At 35.8% G+C, this 20022-nt stretch overlaps 2 protein-coding genes across 4 annotated transcripts; both read right to left on the bottom strand.

The window, feature by feature from the left end:
* Positions 1 to 995: 995 nt before the first annotated feature.
* On the bottom strand, positions 996 to 2488 carry DIM1A (Ribosomal RNA adenine dimethylase family protein). Its single transcript, XM_011042983.1, has 2 exons — positions 2061 to 2488; positions 996 to 1990 (listed from the first exon to the last, which is right to left on the bottom strand). The coding sequence occupies exons 1-2, from the start codon at positions 2376 to 2378 to the stop codon at positions 1247 to 1249; spliced, it is 1062 nt and encodes a 353-aa protein (XP_011041285.1). The 5' UTR covers positions 2379 to 2488; the 3' UTR covers positions 996 to 1246.
* Positions 2489 to 5796: 3308 nt separating this feature from the next.
* LOC105137260 (WD40 domain-containing protein) lies at positions 5797 to 19648 on the bottom strand. Of its 3 annotated transcripts, XM_011042973.1 has the most exons (25): positions 19363 to 19648; positions 19039 to 19201; positions 16632 to 16995; positions 15934 to 16085; positions 14766 to 15002; positions 14180 to 14289; positions 13990 to 14067; positions 13801 to 13907; positions 13456 to 13550; positions 13253 to 13383; positions 13036 to 13139; positions 12885 to 12962; positions 12650 to 12728; positions 12283 to 12451; positions 11615 to 11685; positions 11017 to 11097; positions 10852 to 10922; positions 10233 to 10329; positions 10034 to 10093; positions 9598 to 9652; positions 9104 to 9504; positions 7555 to 9027; positions 6871 to 7440; positions 6715 to 6773; positions 5797 to 6223 (listed from the first exon to the last, which is right to left on the bottom strand). In XM_011042973.1, exons 3-25 carry the CDS (start codon positions 16979 to 16981, stop codon positions 6028 to 6030), a joined length of 4824 nt encoding a protein of 1607 aa, XP_011041275.1. In that variant the 5' UTR covers positions 16982 to 16995; positions 19039 to 19201; positions 19363 to 19648; the 3' UTR covers positions 5797 to 6027. The 3 variants fall into 3 exon arrangements, with proteins under 3 accessions (XP_011041275.1, XP_011041261.1, XP_011041269.1); XM_011042959.1 differs by lacking the exon at positions 19039 to 19201 and having other exon boundaries at positions 19363 to 19647; XM_011042967.1 differs by lacking the exon at positions 19363 to 19648 and having other exon boundaries at positions 19039 to 19346.
* Between the last annotated feature and the right edge of the window lie 374 nt (positions 19649 to 20022).

The following is a 20022-nucleotide window of genomic DNA, read 5'->3' as shown; positions in this document are numbered from 1 at the left end:
ACATTTCCACGAAAGAAGCCCCATATGAATCATTTGATGAAAGTCACGTGCACCAGGTATGGTGAGTTTCTCAGAATGTAAGCACCGCAGATGCAAGTGTGATTCCAGTGGTCGAATGCGGATGTTTGAAGGGATTTTGTTTTCGAGATCCTTTTTATTTACGTTTTGAAGGGATTTTGTTTTCGAGATCCTTTAATAATGCTGGTGGTCTTTCGCTGCCTTTGTGATTCCTGTTATGGACTTTTTCTGTGAACATCACTTCTTTCAAGTTTCTAATGTTGTCCTATTATTAGGTGGTCTGTCTGTGTTCCTACCATTAGTTTCTGCTGTTGTCCTGCCTGTCCGAGTTCCTTGTTAGTGCCATTATTTTGATCTACCTTTTTCTTGGAGGTTTGAGATTCCATAAACCATTATTAAAATAAGAGATTTCAAAGATGACGCAATTTATTTGACGCAATAAAGTTCGATACAATGTTTGCATTGAGATTTCAAAGAGCATAACATCCATGGAGTTGCTCTTTTTAAGAGAGACACAGCTATGTGAGAGAAAAAGCCATATTCAGCGTGCTTCGCTACACTCTTATCATTTTTTCCCACGATTCTTGGATTTGTCATGTCAGGTTCGTATCTCCCTGGAAATGGAAGGCATCATCATGATGTAACATGCTAGGTCCTGAACCTGAACCCTCCAAAACAAGTAATCACCCCCATTGTAACGGGCCTGGATATCAAATTATCAAAGCAAACATAAATCTCGACACTCACTAACACTCTACAGGGACACTTGGCGTTGCTTCTTGTATTGCAGGATTGCTAGCCTTCGAAGCTTTGCTTTTGAGCACTACAGTAGTCTAATCCGAGCTCTCTCAGTTAGTCTCCAGAATAAAAACCTTGCCATCAACAATAAACAGTATAGCATACTACATTAAGTATTGACATAATAAGATGCTATAATTCGCAAGTTCAAAGCTGTGCAGCAAATTTTGTGCTAGTAAAGCTTCGGAAAAGAAAGAAATTTTTGAAATTGTTAATTAGGAGTGTTTCAACAAGAGGATATAAAGATAAGGGGAACATAGCAAGTGAGACAAAAATTGACCTCCTAATACAGAGGACTATTTACATCCTGAAATCAATGCTCAAACTCAACCAGTGGAAAGAACATAAATAAGCCTTTCTGTAGCCAAGCAAACAGCAAACAAAATTGGGTTAAACTTCAAATGAAAAGGAGCAACATCTGAAACTCCAATCAGGAGAAGTGTATGCCAGCCATATTGAACTGAGAGAGCAAGTGTAAGAACTCCTCTTGCGAGAGTTTGGATGCCCTCTTTTCAGAATAATCTCTCTCTTTCACCCCAGCCAAAACCTTTTGCTTGAATTCAGAGGCCTCACCGTCTGCATCACCATCCTCCACCTCCATTTCTTCATCCGTTCCATCATCCATATCCATGCTGTGATCCTCCTTAGAATCTCCCAGTCCCAAAATGTCCATCTCAGCATTAGTACTCCCCGAGGAACCATCTTGCAATTGCTGCAGCGCCTGAAGAGTCTTGTAGTTCTTTTCAAGCATGGACAGGACATTTTTTATCCTAAAAATAGAACCAAGTGTCTTGTTCTTTCGAATGAAACAAATCCTTATGAACCCATCCCATTCCTTAGGATTCACCTGGGGACGTGGTTTCCTAGGCTCAATTCGAACAACAGAGGAATCCACCTTGGGTGGAGGCCTGAAATTGTTCTTCCCAACTTTGAGAAGATGGGAGACTCTAGCATAGAGTTGGGTATTAACAGAAAGACGACAGTATAAGGTATCACCTGGCTGAGCAACAAGTCTCATAGCAAATTCTCTCTGAAACATAATGATGGCACACCTGAAGAAAGGTTGATGATTCAGTAATTTGAATGTGAGGGGTGAGGATATCTGATAAGGGATATTTGCCACACATATATCAAAATAAGGAAGGTCTGTCTTAAGCACATCACCCTGGATCACCTGTGAATGTCGAGTGATTAGTTTTTCGTAAAAGATAAAAAACTTGCCAAACTAACAATGATAAAGATACCTTTAAGCGATTAGAGAAGGGGGTGCCTTGAAAGCGGCGTTGAAGCTCAAGAACCATGCGAGGGTCGAGCTCAATAGCAACAACCATTTTGCCAACTTCGAGAAGTTTCTTGGTGAGATTTCCAGTCCCAGGACCAATCTCAAGAACAACGTCGGTGCTCTTGATGCCTGACTTTTGGACTATGGAGTCAACAAGTAGAGGGTTCTTGAGGATGTGTTGTCCTTTGGATTTGTGGAAGGATATGCCTCCTTGGTAGTGATTTGAGGAAGGTGCCCCCCGTGATGATGGCTTCTCTTTTCTTATCTTACCGCCTGCCATTGCTGCTGCGGCTGCTGGTGGTAGCAGAGATACGCTACACTATAGAAAGGGAAGGAGTCGGGAATGCAATACCGGGCTTTAGGGTTTGACGCTTGATAATTATTTCTCGGTGGCTATAAAGGCAACGCCTTTTTTATTATTATTGTTTTTTGGGTGGTGGGGGGACAAGTTCAGCCCCTCAACTTATGTAAGTATGTCAGTTTCGTCCCTAGAGTAAGGTAGAAAGATTTTGTGAGGAAAAGAGAGGTTCTACCAAGGAAACGAAGGAAAAGGAAGATAAATTAGTTGGCTTGATAACATTTTCAGTTTATGAATTTTTATTTTTTTATAATTAAGTATCTCTACTTTTATTTTTTCTATTCGAGTTTATTAACTTTCAAATATTTTATAATTGAGTTCCGTCTACTTCAAGAATATTTTATAATTGAGTTCCGTCTACTTCGAATGTCTTTGGTATTGCGGTAGCTGTTATAGTTATGGTTTGAAAAAAGTTGTTTTATAAAAAATATTTTTAATTAAGATTGAATTTTTGTTTTTTATTAAAATATTTATACTTTTAGTAAAAGCCATATTTTTTTTTAGGAAAAATCACCCTTGTTATCATTATTTTTTATTTAATAACTAAAAAGCCCTTAAAACGTAAAAATAATGATAATATTATCAATATTAATATTATAACTTTGTTATCAAATTAATATTACAACTTGGCAAAAAAAAAAAAAAAAACAAAAGAAAAAAAATTTTTTATTATTCCATTAAACTATTTATAATTCTATTATGTACAAAATTTATCCGATAAAACTACAATTTTCATAATATTTTGAGCATGTAATAAAATTAGATAAAATATTATCAGGTATAAAATTGATATTATAGTGCGAGTGAATTTAATTCACTATATATTAATTTTTCAGGAAAAAAAATATTATTCACATCACGGTGCAAATAAATTTAATTTACTTTAAACTAGTTTTTTAAAAAAAGTGTGTGAATTGCACTGTTCACGCGAACAGTGCAATTCAATCATGAAAAGTGCAAAAGAATTGCACTGTTCGTTATTTTTCAAGTGAACAATGCAAATCTATTGCACTGTTCACTGAATAGTGTGCGCAAAGCAGCAAAATGCTGCTTCTTTTTTTTCTGCGTCTCGAACGCGAAAAAACATGGAACCATACACAGTAAAATGTGTTTTTTTTTACCAAACAAGTTACCTTTGTGTTTTAAATAAAACGCAGACGCAACCTTGTTGCTAAACGGGTTCTTCAAACTAACATAAACGCTAGATACACATGGCATGATGACATGTTTTCCAAGTGTTCATGGACATTTTAGTTTGTTTCTAGTTAATTGTTTTTATTTTTGTTTTTTATTTAAATATTTATACTTTTAGTAAAAGCCATATTTGTTTTTGGAAAAATCACCCTTGCTATCATTACTTTTTATTTAATAACTAAAAAGCCCTTGAAACGTAAAAACAATGATAATATTATTAATATTAATATTATAACTTTGTTATCAAATTAATATTACAACTTGGCAAAAAAAAAAAAAAAACAAAATCAATGTGCAATATAAAATCGACACCACTTCCATAATTCTCATAAATACAAATGCTATAAAATCAAATCTAGCCACCCAGGAACTTCATAGAGTACCTAAGAGGTTGCATGTGTAATTCATGTTGTCAGGGCTTGCTCCAAATTTCTGAGAAAGGAAAGCATGCGCTTGTTTTCTTGAAAACAGCTCTGTATTTCTTCATCATGATCCTGCCAGACTGCATGTACCAATGCAATAAAAGTAATGGATTTAGACCGATGAGAGCACAAGAGTGCAGGGATAGCTATGTTCATGTTCTCCATGGTTGTCCTTTCACGGCATCTATCAGAATCTTCCAAGGGCTTTGATTCTCCAAACAGCAATAGTAAAGCCATGTTCATGTTCTCCATGGTTGTCCTTTCAAGGCATCTATCAGAATCTTCCAAGGGCTTTGATTCTCCAAGCAGCAGTAGTTAAAAGATTGTTTGAAAATATAATGGTGATTGTTTTCTAAAATAATTTTTATATTAAAATATATTAAAAATATTTTTTTATTTTTTTAAAAAATATTTTTAAAATTAATGTATCATAATAATCTAAAATATATATAAAAAAATAATTTTTTTTAAAAACAGAGTTTTTTAACATTTCCAAATGATGTCAATGTCCAGAAAGAGAGAAAAGATGGAGCCAGAGAGATGGAGCGAGAGAGAGAGAGAGAGGAGGTAAGAAGGAAGAGACTAAATAATATGTACAAGGAAAATTTAATTATTTTATTAAATTTAAAATTTTATGTTTAACCGGGGTGTACATGATAGTTTTTCAAATCAGAACAGGTAATTGTAACAGGAAACAAACTATTATGTGCAAAATGTTTTTTTTTCTTTTTTATATAAAAAATAATTTGATTAATATTTATAATATTGAATGCTATCTTTATAATTTTCACAAGACTCGAAAAAATAAGAGCATGAAAGTTGATTATAGTCAAATAGAACAAAAACTCATCAACTATAATAATAGATGCTATATCGTTTTAGATGACATATTATCTTGTCCACTTTAACACAATTCTAAATAAATTCTCTTAATATCCACTTCGCATCTTACCTTTATATAGGTCATATTCGACCAAAAAAATAAAAATAAAAATTTTAAACAACAAAATAATATATATATATATATATTACTCAAATTAAAAAAATTACATGCCTTTAAAAAAAAAGATTTTAGACACATTCAACTTCCTCAACTTTTTCCATGATTAAATATGTTAAAAACTTAATTATTTAAAAAACTTCAAACAGTTTTAAATACAAATCCACAGCAAGATACATCAAGAAAATCCACAACTATTTTTTTTTTAGATACATCAAGAAAATCCACAACTATTTTATTTTATTTTATTTTCAAATTTTTATCCCGTATAAAGATGTCAATTGATGGAAACATCAACTACTGACTAATGAATTAGAAAAACACTCGATTTGTAAATTTTGAAAGTTTAGACATTTAAATATAAAAAGAGAAAGGCAATACGACACTAAAAAGAAAAGTGCAAGCACTAAATTGGTTTGTGGGTGTTTGACAATCATGTCACGTGTCATTCTTATGGTCATGTGAGAATAAGATGGAATCTAATGGAAACACATTATTAGTAAAAACTTAAAATTCAAATTTTTAGCAGACAATATTTAAACCACATTCTTCTATGACTTTGATCACGCGCCAGATAAAAAAGTCCATTCAGGTTTGTTCACACACAAATTCAGTATTGAACCCAGCCACTCGCTCAGAATCGACCCAGTTAACTCGCTGAGAGGTCATCCAAGAATCCGACTACATATCATTTTCATTTCTTTTTTTTTTTTTTTTTTTTTTCTTTTTTTTTATGAAATGCAATGCCATGGAAGCTATAGTGACCTGTACATTATGGGAAACTCTCACCGTATCCATTTCCCCTCCCATTCTGTCAAAAAAATGATTGCAACAGCTATTTTCATTGGGCATTCTAGCATCCTAAAGTTTGTAGGATTCATTTTACAAAAATTGGACAGATGAGGAGGGAAAGCTTAAAAAACTATAAAAACAAAGGGAAAAATTATTGGACTTTCTACATCTTTGATAATTTCCTTGTAAACCATTCAGAGAGGCGCTTCATTTTGTGTGATAGCTCAGCGCTTAACTCAAAAAAATCTTGGGCATTTTTCATCATCACCTGTATGTCATGCTTCACGGCTTCCAAGCTCCGATAATAGTTGCTTTCTAACCTCGACCTGATAATTTCAGGACACAGAGGTACTGAAAATCTGCAAAACTCCCACAAAACCAAAGATCAGTTGAAGAATTTCTACATCCACACCAGCAAATGCAGCTCTAAATAGCAAATTGTATCGACAAGTGAATACAGCACTACATTATCTATAGATGCCCGCATAAACTGCATATCCTTTCTAAAGGGACGTAGCACTGCATTTGCACAACTCATCAATTGTAAGGTTGATTACAATCTTTAAGTTATATCGTTGAACATGGAAGCATACACTAACTTCATAATCTGTTGTTTCCAGAGGCTGATCGAGTAGTTACCAGAAGATAGCGGGAAGCGACATTTCCACAAACTAATATCTAATTACATTTGAACCTTTTTCAACAACTCTGAATACAAGCTGGTTTCTTTTTAGTAGTACATCATGACAGGAGAAAAAAAAAATTGTTTGCAAAATAAATAGAGTAATGACCCTCCTAGGCCAGAGCGATGACAGATAACAAAACAAAGAGGAAGCTTTATAACATATACCTGTTAAAGAAATCCCACTTATGAGAAACCTCATTCAATTTTTGAATTCCGTAAGAATCCTGCAAGATTTAGAGTAGAACTATCAAAACCATGAGAAAACACTGTCCATGTTCAAAAATTCAGATAGAACGGATTTTCAGATGAAAACTTCTCTACCTGAGTTTTCTTTGCTGATAGCTCTAATTTATTGAACAAAGATAGTACTCTATTTGTTACATCAAAATCTATATGGGGGTGCTCCCATGGAATGCCAAGATCGTGCAATTCCCATGGACTGTGTTTGTGTAAAGTTGGATCAGACGTGTATATAACTTCATATCTCTCCCAAGGACTATCTGGAAAGTCAACAGATTTTGCCTGCACAGAAACAATATCCCCTTCCCACCATTCACCACCTTCCCCATTCTCATTCCTCCACCACACCTCACATCTATCCCTGGTAGTCCAATCTCTATTGATGGAAGCATCATATCGTGTTTTTTCAACAACAAAATCAGGAAAATCAATCAGTTCAGGCAGGGTCAGCTTGAATGCTTTGCCAAAAGCAACAGATGAAGGATCTACAAATCTAAGTGTGATTTTACAGCAGCTATCCCCCGAACCAGGAACTATGGCATAATCAAGGTCTTCTACCTTGCAAATTTCCACTGCACTTAGGTGTCCCTTGATTAAACTCCAAGGACCTTTTTCCCGTAGACTATATAAATCAATATACTCTTGGTGGCCCTGGGAATAACAAAACCATTGATAATTCATTAAAATAGAATTTACTTCGAGAGAAGCACAGAACTCAGGATTCAAAGGCACAAATGCCATAAATCAAGAAAATAGAGAGAATACCTGTCTCAAATAAACAACTTCGTCGCCCAACTGGGGGATATAACGGTAACCATCCTCATGCTTTGACAAGCTTAACCATGATAATTTTCTTATTGGTTGATTTGATTCTCTTCTAATAAATCTCGTATCATTATCAGAATACTTTCCTCTCTTGTTTTTAGCCGACCTTGCTCTGACTGCTGTTTTCGAACTTGACACCCACTCTTCAGATAGGAACTCATCACCTGCAGCATTCTTTGATATCCCAACCAATTCATGGCCCATTTTCACCCCAAGGTTATGATTTTGGGCACTTGGTTCCCGCTGGGTTGCCTTCATCTTCATGGATCTTGTTCTACGTATCGCATCACCATTTTCAGCTTCAGAGAGATCAGTTCCAGAACCACAATGGTCATTTTCTGGTGAGGAGTTTTCTTTTATAACACTATCAAAACATTCTAAATCAGATCTAGCCTTGTGTGTCTTTTCCCTTTTGTTTACACCATGCAGAGAAATTGATCTGCCCAAACCTTCTCCACCCCTATCTGGTACTCCTGATATTTTATGCTGTCTTAGAAAAGAGGGAGCTTCAGACATTACATCACCTCCATTGCTAGTTACGTCACCACCTGTTCTCGAATATTTCAATTTAGAGGGACTACTTGAATCCTTCAAAATTGCTTTTGTTTTTATTTTTAACCTTGTTATCTTTGGTGGAGGGTCCACTTTCAACTCCTGAGAATGGTTTGTACCAAAAACTTCACTTATATCTACTGGGTCACAACAACTGTGTTTATCAGATCTGGACCAATTTTTGTCTCCCTCATTACAAATTTCATTGCTTGAAGCTGTGGAAGCACCAGTAAGATCACCTCTAGTGTGGTATTGAGACAGTCCAAAGCCAGACACATTCGAAGAAGATGCCCCTGGATCTTCAGAGCTTATCTTGATGTTATTTGCTTCAATAGGTCCAGAAGATGGGTTAACAAAATCAATACGATTTTCACCATTGAGTCTGCTCTCTTCTGGAGACACAGGCTTCTTGGAGTCACGTAATGAGAACTTCAAGACTATTTTTTTCCTATTTCCCAAAACTGATTGAGATTCAGGGAGTTCAGGAGGCTTGGCCATATCCTCAACCAAAACAAGTTTATCTTCCTTCATACATTTTTCTTGTGCATTCTGCAAGTGTCCATCTCCTCTGTTGTTTTGGACGGTCAAATCTTGAAGCCCTGACTCACAGTTGGATGTATCGTCTTCTGAATCATCATCATCTTCATCTGTAGATGTTCCAGTAATTTTGGAGAGCATGTTTCGAGCATTGCGGGCAGCAACACGCTGAGGCCTTGATGACTTCGCTTTGGAAGACTTCCTCTTAGAGACTTTCTGAACACCTTTCAGTTTCTTACCTCCATTACTTCCAGATAATGAGCCATCACGCTCATCCATGTTTCGTTTCTTCAATCGCCTCCCAGAAGATGTCATTAGTTCAGCCTGAAAACCAACAACTTCAGTATTTTGTATTTATAGAGAAACAAGAAAAGAGAGATATAGACAAACCACTACTTACTTCAGTCTTGTATTTTCTCCTCCTTAACCTGCGAATGCTATCCTTTTTACTATGTTCAGCATCAGTGTCCCCTGTACTACAATTGGGATCACTGGGAGAGCTGAAACACAAACTACCCTGCTCCTCCTCACTGGTGCATTCCTCTGCAACATTATACTCAGAATCAGTGTTGTCACTTATGACTTCATTTTCTGGTTCCCAGTAAATGGCATCCATGAACTCAGGCAGTGGGTCAAACATTCTTTCTAAATCTTCCAATGGAGGCATTTGATAATCCTGGCCTAAACCAATATCCGGACCAACAGCAAATTTGATGGATGAAGGACGCCACTCAACTCCTAGTGCACCAAGTCGACGTTGCTGAAACATGGTCTGATAAGGTTCTGCGTATGGAATCATACCTGGAGTTTCCAATAAGCGATTACATTAGGGGAGGTGCTGTCTCGGAATAACATTTCATAAAATTAACATGCATGAAGGAGCCATAAACATACTTGAGTCACACAGAAGATCTTCAATGTTCCTTCGATGCGGAGCCAGTTGTGTCTCCTGCACCAGAAATGATCTCATACTAATAAGTTATTTAGCATTGAGATGAGTCAAAGACACTAGATAGAAAGATCTTTGACTACTAATCTCCCATTACAACTGAATAGAGTCAAAGACACCAGACACAAACAAGCTTAGCACTTCAAATTGACCACATCAACAAAATCAATTTTCCAAAACTATTCATCTGTGCCAACATGATAAACTATCAGAAATAAATCCTCGAGAATGGGGAAAGGTCACTACTTCAATTTTGATGACTTTAAATCTTGCAGGTTGTTAGGGTGCGCATATTGATCATTATCCGCATCCTGTAGTGTACTTTTTTAATAGGCCAAAGTAAAAAATTCTTCACAAAGAAAGAATGCTGCAGGAGCTAACCTGATCGAGGACATTTCCTGCAGCATCACGGATAAGGGGTCTATAATCCCCAAGGAAAAACTGCATGAGAAAAATAACCAAAACAACCATTGTAAAGAAACAGAAGGATTATTATTTAATTAATAGGAAGGGGAACTCTGGCTCACCCAGGGAAGCAGGACAGAGGTGAGAAGAACTGCACAATTAAGAATTCGTGTACCTGGTCATATTTGGCATCCTTTTGAGACTCACCCTGGCCTGTGTTTAGCAAGTATATTTGGCCAACATCATCAGAAAGCACAACAGATGTCCCATCCCTATCACAAAAAGAAAACATGTCAAATCACCGATGGAAAAACCACAAACCAAACACCACGTGTGAAGAATTCTCAAGATTCAGCCAATTTTTTTATAAAAAAAATGTGTGCATGACAAGAACATCACAGCATTACTATATCTCAAATCCAAGGCAAATGCAACACCTGGAAGTTGGCTGATATAAAATTACCCAACCCATAAGAACCTCATAGAGGAATGAAGCACACTGTCCAAAAGCATATCATTTAGACCAATGCTCATATGATGCAATCCCAGTATAAATAATAGAAATATAAATGAAAAGATTAAAAAAATTCAACCAGTCATATTTGACATTTAATCATCACTTTCAAGAATAATTTCCAAATAACTGTGATGAGGGGTCAAGTTTAGGCATAGCCTAACAAGTCAAAACCCACTCGCTTCCTCAAGTACTTAATTACCATAATCTGAAACATATTAGCTGATGGACAAAAAGGAAAGGTAAAATTTGATTATTAAATATGTTATGGTTTACTTACGGAGAAAACTTCCCATCAATCAACTTGACACGACCAATTTCATATGTGCGAATAGGAATGCCCTCCCATATCTATCATATAACATGCAAAGTTACGTAAAAAATAGGCACTGGTGGAACAATATCAGTGAGTCAACATGAGGAACTTGTAGAACCAGAGACTTACATCCCACACTATCATTCGACCATCATACCCAGCACTCATAGCTATCCGCGGATTGAAAGGATGAACATCTAAAACATAAGACTGACAAAATGAATAAAAAACAGTTAATTAATGACATTAAAAAAATAAAATATCAAATTAACAAAGATTCTACGGAAGGAAAAAAATAAAATCACAATTGAACAATCAGATGGAGCAGATAGAGTGCCCAGACGACCAAGTAAACTAAGATTATGTTAAGTATATGCAGAACAATTGAGTTCGTGCCATTCTGTGAAATTCAGCTAAAATCTATTGAACAAGGATTTGAAGTCAGTAAACAATACTACAAGATTTTGTTGTGAAGTTACTAGAAGTAATTAAGATTAGATGAGATGTCAATAAGTTTCCTCCCAATGTCACAGATTTTGGAGATTGACCATATTAAAATGATTGAGAAAAAACAAGTACAAAGGAAAATAAGACATCTAGAAGGATGACTTCAGATAAGAAGGAAGGAATCAACCCATAATGATTCATTTATTCGAATAGAGGTCAAAATAAGCACATTAAATATGTCAATCCATGATGGGGACCAAAAAGTTCAGAAAACACTTACAGACTCGGTATGGCCAGTCAAAGAATGCACTAAGCTACTATCAGCAGCATTCCAAACACATATTCTGCAATCTGCATGTATGTGGAATAATTGAGGGCCACCAGAAGTTAAGGACAAGATCTAAAGAGAGCATTAACAAATATTCACATCCAAAATTCATAAAAAAAAATTGATTCTCTGTAGATCAACATCCATAAGCACAGATCAGCCATTTCTCTACATCAACTGGACTGGGCAGACTTGCAATAAGACAATTAGAAGTTAGGAACTTGGGAGTTTTGAAGCCTTAGACCTGATTTTAAGATGGCTAAGCCAAGACATCGACATAGAGTAAACACATGCTCTGATTGATCTTATTTTTGGATTTTCAGACACTATAAGGACCTAATCTAAAGATCCATGTTGAAATAAACATTAAAAAACCATGTCCACAAAAAAGGTAAAGGTGGGAAGAATCTGTGCATCCAAACGAAAGCATAAAAGACAGAGAAGCAAGAAGTTATTTATCACAATCAGGATTCTATAACATATGGTATGTATGCAATAAAGTCACTAACTTTTCATTGCATCCAAAAGACGAGCATAGCAAAATACAAAGAAACAATACACAAAAAGGGGCGCCTTAACAAATGCTAGAGGCCAATCCATACTGCAACAGTAAAATTTACCCATAACAGCTGCTAAGACAAAGCGCTTATCAAGACTCCACACAATCATATTAACACCACGAGGAGTTGGAAGAATTCTTTGGCGTGGTCCTCCCCGAAGAGGTTGTGGAGGTAGTGGAGGAGGTGGAACTTTCAGATGATAAGACATTGTCCAACGGACAGATTTTCCCTGGGGCAATAACAAGAAAAGACAAGTAAAAAATCTTTCCATGAAATTCTTTAACTTAAAGCTTAGCAATTCAACCATTGGAGAGCAGAAGGTACAAATAATTATCCTAAGGTTCATAGAAATGGAAACATTTATAATATGCCTCCTCCAAACTACACAATGAAAACCATAGTGGGAAACTATTTCAAAGGAACTCACATGCGATCTCCGTGATATAGGTCTCCATATGATTGCACTGCCATCACGTGAGCAGGTGACTATTTTGTCATGACAGAACCTAAGAATCATGAAATTTAAGCAATAAGTGCCCCATAAATCTGCCAAGTATGTACAGGGTAAATTGTTCATTCTATTCTACTTAAAATCAAACTAACTATAGAAATGGACTATTGACATTAAATAACTGAGAATGGAAAGGAAAATATTGACAGACCAGGAGGTTTTAAATTTCGGAACACTGTCCTCCTTCAAAGTGTCAGACATTGAAGATCTTGGAGCCACAGCACAGCCACTGCAGATGAAAGCAGATGGTTAAGGGTCAGACACCCCAAAATAAAATAATTTGCTAACAAGGAACAACTAACCTGAATTGAACATAATTGACATCGTTCTCATGGCCAGATAATACATCCATCTCATGTATAGGTTGTTCTGACTCATCTGTGTTAGATTTACATGCATTCCAAACCTGGAAATATTTTGTTATTTGAAACACATCAAACAAAACATATAGCAACACAAAGAGAGTGATGAAAAATGAACCTAAGAAGTTATTTCATGAGAAAAGGCATTCAAACACACCCTAGCGTAAGTATCAGAGCTTCCAGTGACAAAAGCAGTTCCATTGGCATTGTAAGCACAACACAATATCTGATTGCTCTGTGGACCATTACTCGAGGAAGGTCCATTGCTAAAAGTACCACTGCTCTTACCTGCAAAAAAACTCCCATTTACCAGGTCTGTAATCAACAATACAGTACTAATGTAAAAGGCAACCATCTAACCAGTAAGAGCATCTGAAGGCTTTGGAACATAAATTCGTGGACTACAATGGGAATATCTAGCATCCCAAACTCGACAAGTTCCATCATCTGATGACCTACAAATAGGCATATTAGCTGATTAACTAACAATGCCAAGTCAGATAAATACAGATGCCTCCAGCCAGAAGGCAATAGAAAAAAACATCCCCATATCAGAACATCTCATTGAAGAAATGCAGAAAAATCAGAGTGACCCTAGCCAATACAAATGAATTTTTTTCATGAAACTCAAAACGATCACTGAGGATCAACTGAGTATATGAACATTTTTTAATTTCTATCAATATCTCTAGAAAAAGGACTCACGATAAAAGGTGATACACAGAGCCAAGCCTGGGACTAAATGCAATGGCAGTAACAGCTCCAGTGTGCCCCTGCAAGACTGAAATGGGCATCCCATCTGGCAAGCGCCACTGCATTATACCAGAAGGAACTATTTATTTATCAGAGTAAATGAAACTTGGAACGCTAAGAGATGAGGTAGAGAACTCCTACCACTCGAATGGCAAAATCATTGGAAGCAGATGCTACTAAAGCATTGTTGGAACTTACAGCCAAGTCAGTAATGTCACCCTTTAGTACATACAACCAAAAGAGTAAATTAAAATAAATAGGACAAAGATATTTTTAAAAGCATTTCAAGCCCTCACAGTCACCATATATTACATATGAAATCTGAACTCACTTCATGTCCTCTGCAGCTGGCCAGGCAAAATGCAGTCTCCATTGACCAAATCTTGACAAGACGATCATCCGAACCAGTAATAACATACCTTCCTGAGCGATCAAATATTGCTAGAGAGATACAGGCAATAGTTATACTTGTTAATAGACAAAAAGGCAATGAAACCCATGCAAGCAAGGAAATGGAAACTGTTGAACGAAAAAAGTTCAGTAAATTTCACCATAATTCAGTTATCACTTTAATTGCAGGTTAAGAAATGATACATAACCATTTACAGAATTTTTGGTTGGTAAAACAAAGGTGACGCCTGCAATAATATGTTCAAAGAAAAATTGTGAACCTTTTTAATGAGACCGGTGAACAAAATTTTCAATCTAAGAGACCAATCAAAATGATGGCTCCCATTTGCTCTCCAAGAAAACAACTAGGGAGACTACAAATGCCATGGGTAATTACTGCTACCATATCCTAAATATCATCCTGTAAAAAACACTTAATAAGCAGGCATCATCTGCTAAAGATAGAAAGGAGAATTCCCATTTAAGGCAAGATGTCAGTGTTCAAATTCAAAGCAATGAATCCTTACCACAATAGACAGCAGTACGGTGTCCCCTTAACTTCTTTGTATTTTGCATCTTTTGCACCATGGTCAATGGCTTAGCAATGGCATAAGAAGCATAGCGAATGGATGGAGCACGATGGTGCTTTGCAAAACCACCTCCGAGTTCCCTTAAACTCAGCCCATGCACCTGATCAATCTGCATGTGGGGCCAACGCAGGTTTGCTGGCAGGGGCATAGCTTGCTTATGCATACTCTTCTCACCTGCATAATAGGGGTAAAAAGCAAAGAAAATAGGATAAATCTTAATAAATAGTCACAAGGCAGAGATGTTGAAAATCTAAGTCCTAACTCATAATTTATAGAAAATAACCAAACTTAGAAAGCACGTGATGAAAGGCCGTGATAAGAGGAACCGTGCAGAAAAAGGGAATGTTCCGATAACTAAGAAAATAAAATAATTTCAGATAGCAAAAATATAAAGGCCAAACCTACAATAAGTAGAAATTGCTTTTGTTGAGAAATCTAGCCCCAAAACTAATAGTAAAGTACCGTTAAGGAAGAGAGAATAGTGAAAAGTGGAGTTAGTTATTTATATCCAAAGCATATTCTGCTTAAGTATCTATCACCTAAGAATGCATGTTCAACCAAAAAAGCTATGAAATTTGATGAATGTGAAGAGAATATGTTCTTTTGATTAGCAAATGAAAGCCATTTCTGCCTAGGAATTGCAAGGAAGATTCATGGGCCTCATGAAGGCCATGCCACAATCAAGGGCATGGCAAGTAATTAAAAATCAATTTCCCAGGACCTGACAATAAAAATTTGTTATATATGAACCAAATGAGAGACTTGTATCTTGGAATAAAGTGGCTGCTCTCATGTCCTGAGTCTACATCTTAGTTACAACCTTTAAGACCTATACTGTTACACAAAAGCATGGCTCATTTGAAAGACCAGACTAGTATAATAATTTACTGGAAGGTGTTGAGATGAAGGATGAAAAGTGGGAAAGGCTAATAGAAAGAAAGACAACTGAAATGCAGCCAAAATTTCAGGCATGAAGCAATATTTTCAGTGGGACACATGTTGAATTCAATTGAGAAACAATCACATTGGAGGAAGAGTATTTTTACTGGCATTTATCTGAAAAATTTATCTTAAGAAAGAGTAAGGCACTGGACGGAGCACATACAATCAAGAAGCGAAAAAGAACCAGATCCCAGTATTGTAGGAACATGAGCAGCATTTAGAATATTTCCTCCAGCCTCGCCGAACATAGAATCTGTGTTCAGCAGCAATTGTTTCAGAAGCTTTACCAAATGATCCTTCTCAACATGAGGATACCTGATAGTTATGTAAATGACAGCAGTTACTCCATTATCAAAGAACAGATCCCAATAAAGTGTAAGAAAATTACAATTTGTCAGTGATGAACTCCAACAGAGAATTACAATGGTTAAAAGTTAACAGATGTACTTTATAAAGGAATTTTAAATTAATTGTTAAATTTCCAAATTATGCAAGAAGTTAAGAACATTGGATGGCATTACTTTAAAGAAAAAGATTATGGAAAGAGGTCACTATTGGCCAGTTTATCTTCCAAAACCAAAAAAAAAAAAAAAAAAATCCTGATAGTTTAGAACCAAATTTTATTCTGCAACAATGCTGCCATCATTCAACTTCAGGAAACAAGTAGTGAAACACAGAGGTACACCAGGAAAAACTGTATGGAAATACAAGTGGCTAGCATGGCAAATAAATGAATGGCATCAAAGGAAAACGAATAGAAATGAGAATGGAGGAAAGCCATTACCATAAAGTTTCACCCACCAGGTTATAAATTATATGACCAGAGATGGAAAATAAAGAGTAAAATGAACCTTATTGTACCTTTCCACCAATTTATCATAACTTAAAGGAAGAGAGACACCATCGTCGTTATCATTCCCATTATGTGCACCACTTCTTGAAAACCAAGCATGATATCTTCTTGGTAGAAGCTGATGTCCTAAAACTTCATCCTGAAATTGTCTAAAAGTCCTATGGAATGGCCCAGAAGATAGAAAATGCATAATCAGAAAGTAAATTTCTCTATGGTCTACATCTATTTTTTTCTCATCAACACGAACTCTCCCTTGTTGTTCAAAATGAGCCTTCTCCATCACCGTATTTGAAAAATCCAACAGTGGCTTGCCAATGGAAGAAGCACCACCAGAAGATGAGCGATTCCAGATATCCATATTTTAGGTAAAACCTGAGAAACAAGGAAGCATTTGTTCATTTATCTTTCATAAAAATAGACATAACAATTCAAAACATACCAACACAGTCTACAGCAAGATACAGCTGATAAATAAAAGATTAGATTTAAAAGGAAAGTCCTTAAAAAAATAATCATGCTTTATGACAACTGAGGCTTGTAACACCTAGTTCCCCTGCTTCTAGCCCCAAGGCAGTCCAGGAGGGAGTGAGCTCCTGGGAACTGTACAGTAACCTTCTCCATTGTATCCTTTGATTGTGCAAGCAAGCATGGATAATTGCATGCTATTGTAAATCTAATCTTGAAATAGAGTCTGTAACACATCCAAGATACAAAGGTGTATCTTAATTGTATAATTCTTCACACCATACTAGAGATCTAGCATTAAACATCACTCAACAATAACTTTGGCTTAGGGTAATGAGAGGGCAAGCATTACCTCCCATGGAGTAAGACAATAATATCAAAAAACTATCTCAACCTAAAAGCTTAAACAGAGACCCACACTACCTTATGCTTAATTTTATTAATTAGAATGGGGTTGTGAGATTTGAACTCGTGATCACTCAATCAACAAGACTTTAATACCATGTAAAGGAATCATCTCAACCTAAAAACTTAAGTTGTTAAGAGGTGCTCCAAGATATAATTTATATTATTCTCTAACAAACAATAGATGGAAAACAACATGTATGGCACAATGTGCATCAATGAATGAAAAGGTCATCATATAAAGACCGGAATCCAACAGACAAACAGAATTCAAGTCCATCAGAAAGAACCCAAAGGCCTAACAAAGAGCATGCCATATTGCTTTCCATAAAATGTTGAACCCCAAACTCTCACTAGTACCTCTAACGAAATTGTGATGTATATGTATATCCCAAATGCTATTTTTACAAATGTCTTCCAACTATTAAATGTCTATCATTGTAATTCAAAATGGGCTTAAAATTGCAGTTGCAAGAGGTAGTAGTGGATCTAAGTGTCAAGACGCTAAAAAGGGTAAGACCCCTTTAACCAACATGTTCTAAGATCCAACACATAAATCTGATTGTAAAAGATTCATGCCTGCAAATTTATTCGATGCCTCATTACTACGCGCTACATCATATGATGTATCATGATGATGCAATGGCTAACAACCCAATCAATATCGATTACAAGAACACAACCCTGTCTGATGAATACAGACCCGTCAAAAAGGCTGACTTTGATATTTGAGAGTTGGGAAATAGAGATAGAGACAAGGGAAGGAAGCTGGGAAAGTTTTTGTTGCCGTGAGAGGACTGGTCATAGCACAAGTCAATAGTAGCCATCTTTTCAATATTCTTCATTTAACAGAGCATTTTGGTCATCTATTCCCATGAAATACTAGGATTACACATAATGGTGTAATTTTATGTTTTTTTATCTCATTGTTCCTGATTTTTTCATTTCTTCTGGTTTCGTATTCAAAAGATAATCTAAGATTTACCGAAGCCATAATCAGTTGTAGAGACCCAAATTGTATAAAGAGTTAAGTTTCTGAAACTACAGTTAATTCACAGAATGTAAAACAAGCATTTTAAGATATACTCAAGCATGGGGTTTCACGGTAAGCAAAAGTGGGGCCAGAAGAGACATTGCCACTGCAAACAAATCCCTATAAAATTGTAATAATAACACAGTTGACACTACAAGCAGTATAATCCATTAACACTCTATAATTTAAGCATATGAAATGAATCATTTACATAAATGATGATGTACGTCATTTCTTCTCCCTATCTGCATGTCAGTTACCCTATCAGTTCACTTCCACCTACCAAAGTTCATTAGACGAGCTACAGCTCAAGAATGTCAAAATTACCAAAAAGAAAACCCAAAGCTGAGACGGCAACAATTTCCAGTACCATAGCAGCTAGAGAAATGCCACGTTAATTACGTCAACACCTGATGAAGTTGGATATCGAGTAGTTTGTTTGCTCACTAACAAAAACCCGACTAAACTCTACTGCAAAAATTAAAAATACATTCAAAATAAGACCAGATTACCTTCAATTACCAAAGATTACAAGGAATATGTTGTAAGTTTCTCCCAGCAGTCCATCAACAAACACCCATGACTAGTTTTGAAGGAATTTCATGACTTAAGAGACCAAAGCAATCAGTGGTGTCTTTCAAGGAGATGAATGGGATTAAAAGCTAAAATCATCAACTAATTACGAGAAAAAACATTAAAATTAAAGGACTGGGGATCTAATCTAATCTAATCGAAGAGAAATGTACAGAGCAGCAGAGTATTAGACCAAAGGGAAAAAATTCTAAGCAGAGTAGTTACTAGAGATAAAAATTAAAAGGAGATCTTTGTTTGCTTACCTTATACAGACAAAGAGTCAGTTAAAGATAGTAATTAGCATGGTGGATTGGAATATATATCACTGTTGCTAAAATTTACGAGAATCACTGGAGACTTGCAGAGATTAAAAAGTTTGGTTGTTGTTTTCGTGTTTTACTCTGTAGAGAGAAATTGAAATGGAGGGATTTAAAAAGGGACGTTTCGTCTTTTTTTTTTTTTTTTTTTTTTTTTTTTTGAGAGGGAGAGGGAGGTGAATTAACGGAAATTTTTTGGAGATTAATTAATGAGTAAAATGTTATACTTACTTGAAATAAATAATGCGATAATTCTTCCTCCTATTTGGCCGCTCCGGAATTAGATTTGGGGGACGCCGTCCTGGTGAAATGACTACTATGCCCAACGTCAATGATGCTTTCATTGCCAAGTCGGCGAAGTCGCTAATGGGTCCGGGTTATTATTGTCTTCTTGACACTATGACGGCTTTTATTATTTTATAAAATGTTTTTTTTATATAAATATATTAAAATAATATTTTATTATTATTTAAAAATTACTTTCATGTTAAAACATAAAAAACTAATTTAAAGTTAAAAAAATTATTTGAAAAAATATGCACAATTTCATTATTATTATTGTTTTTGTCTTTTGTGTGTGTTATAGCTCGTGCTTCGTGTAAAAAA

This window comes from Populus euphratica, unplaced genomic scaffold, assembly GCF_000495115.2.
Source record: "Populus euphratica unplaced genomic scaffold, PopEup_1.0 scaffold2.1, whole genome shotgun sequence".
Taxonomy (NCBI): domain Eukaryota; kingdom Viridiplantae; phylum Streptophyta; class Magnoliopsida; order Malpighiales; family Salicaceae; genus Populus; species Populus euphratica.
Note: the sequence above shows the minus strand (reverse complement) of the source record. Positions and strands in the feature narration are given on the sequence as shown.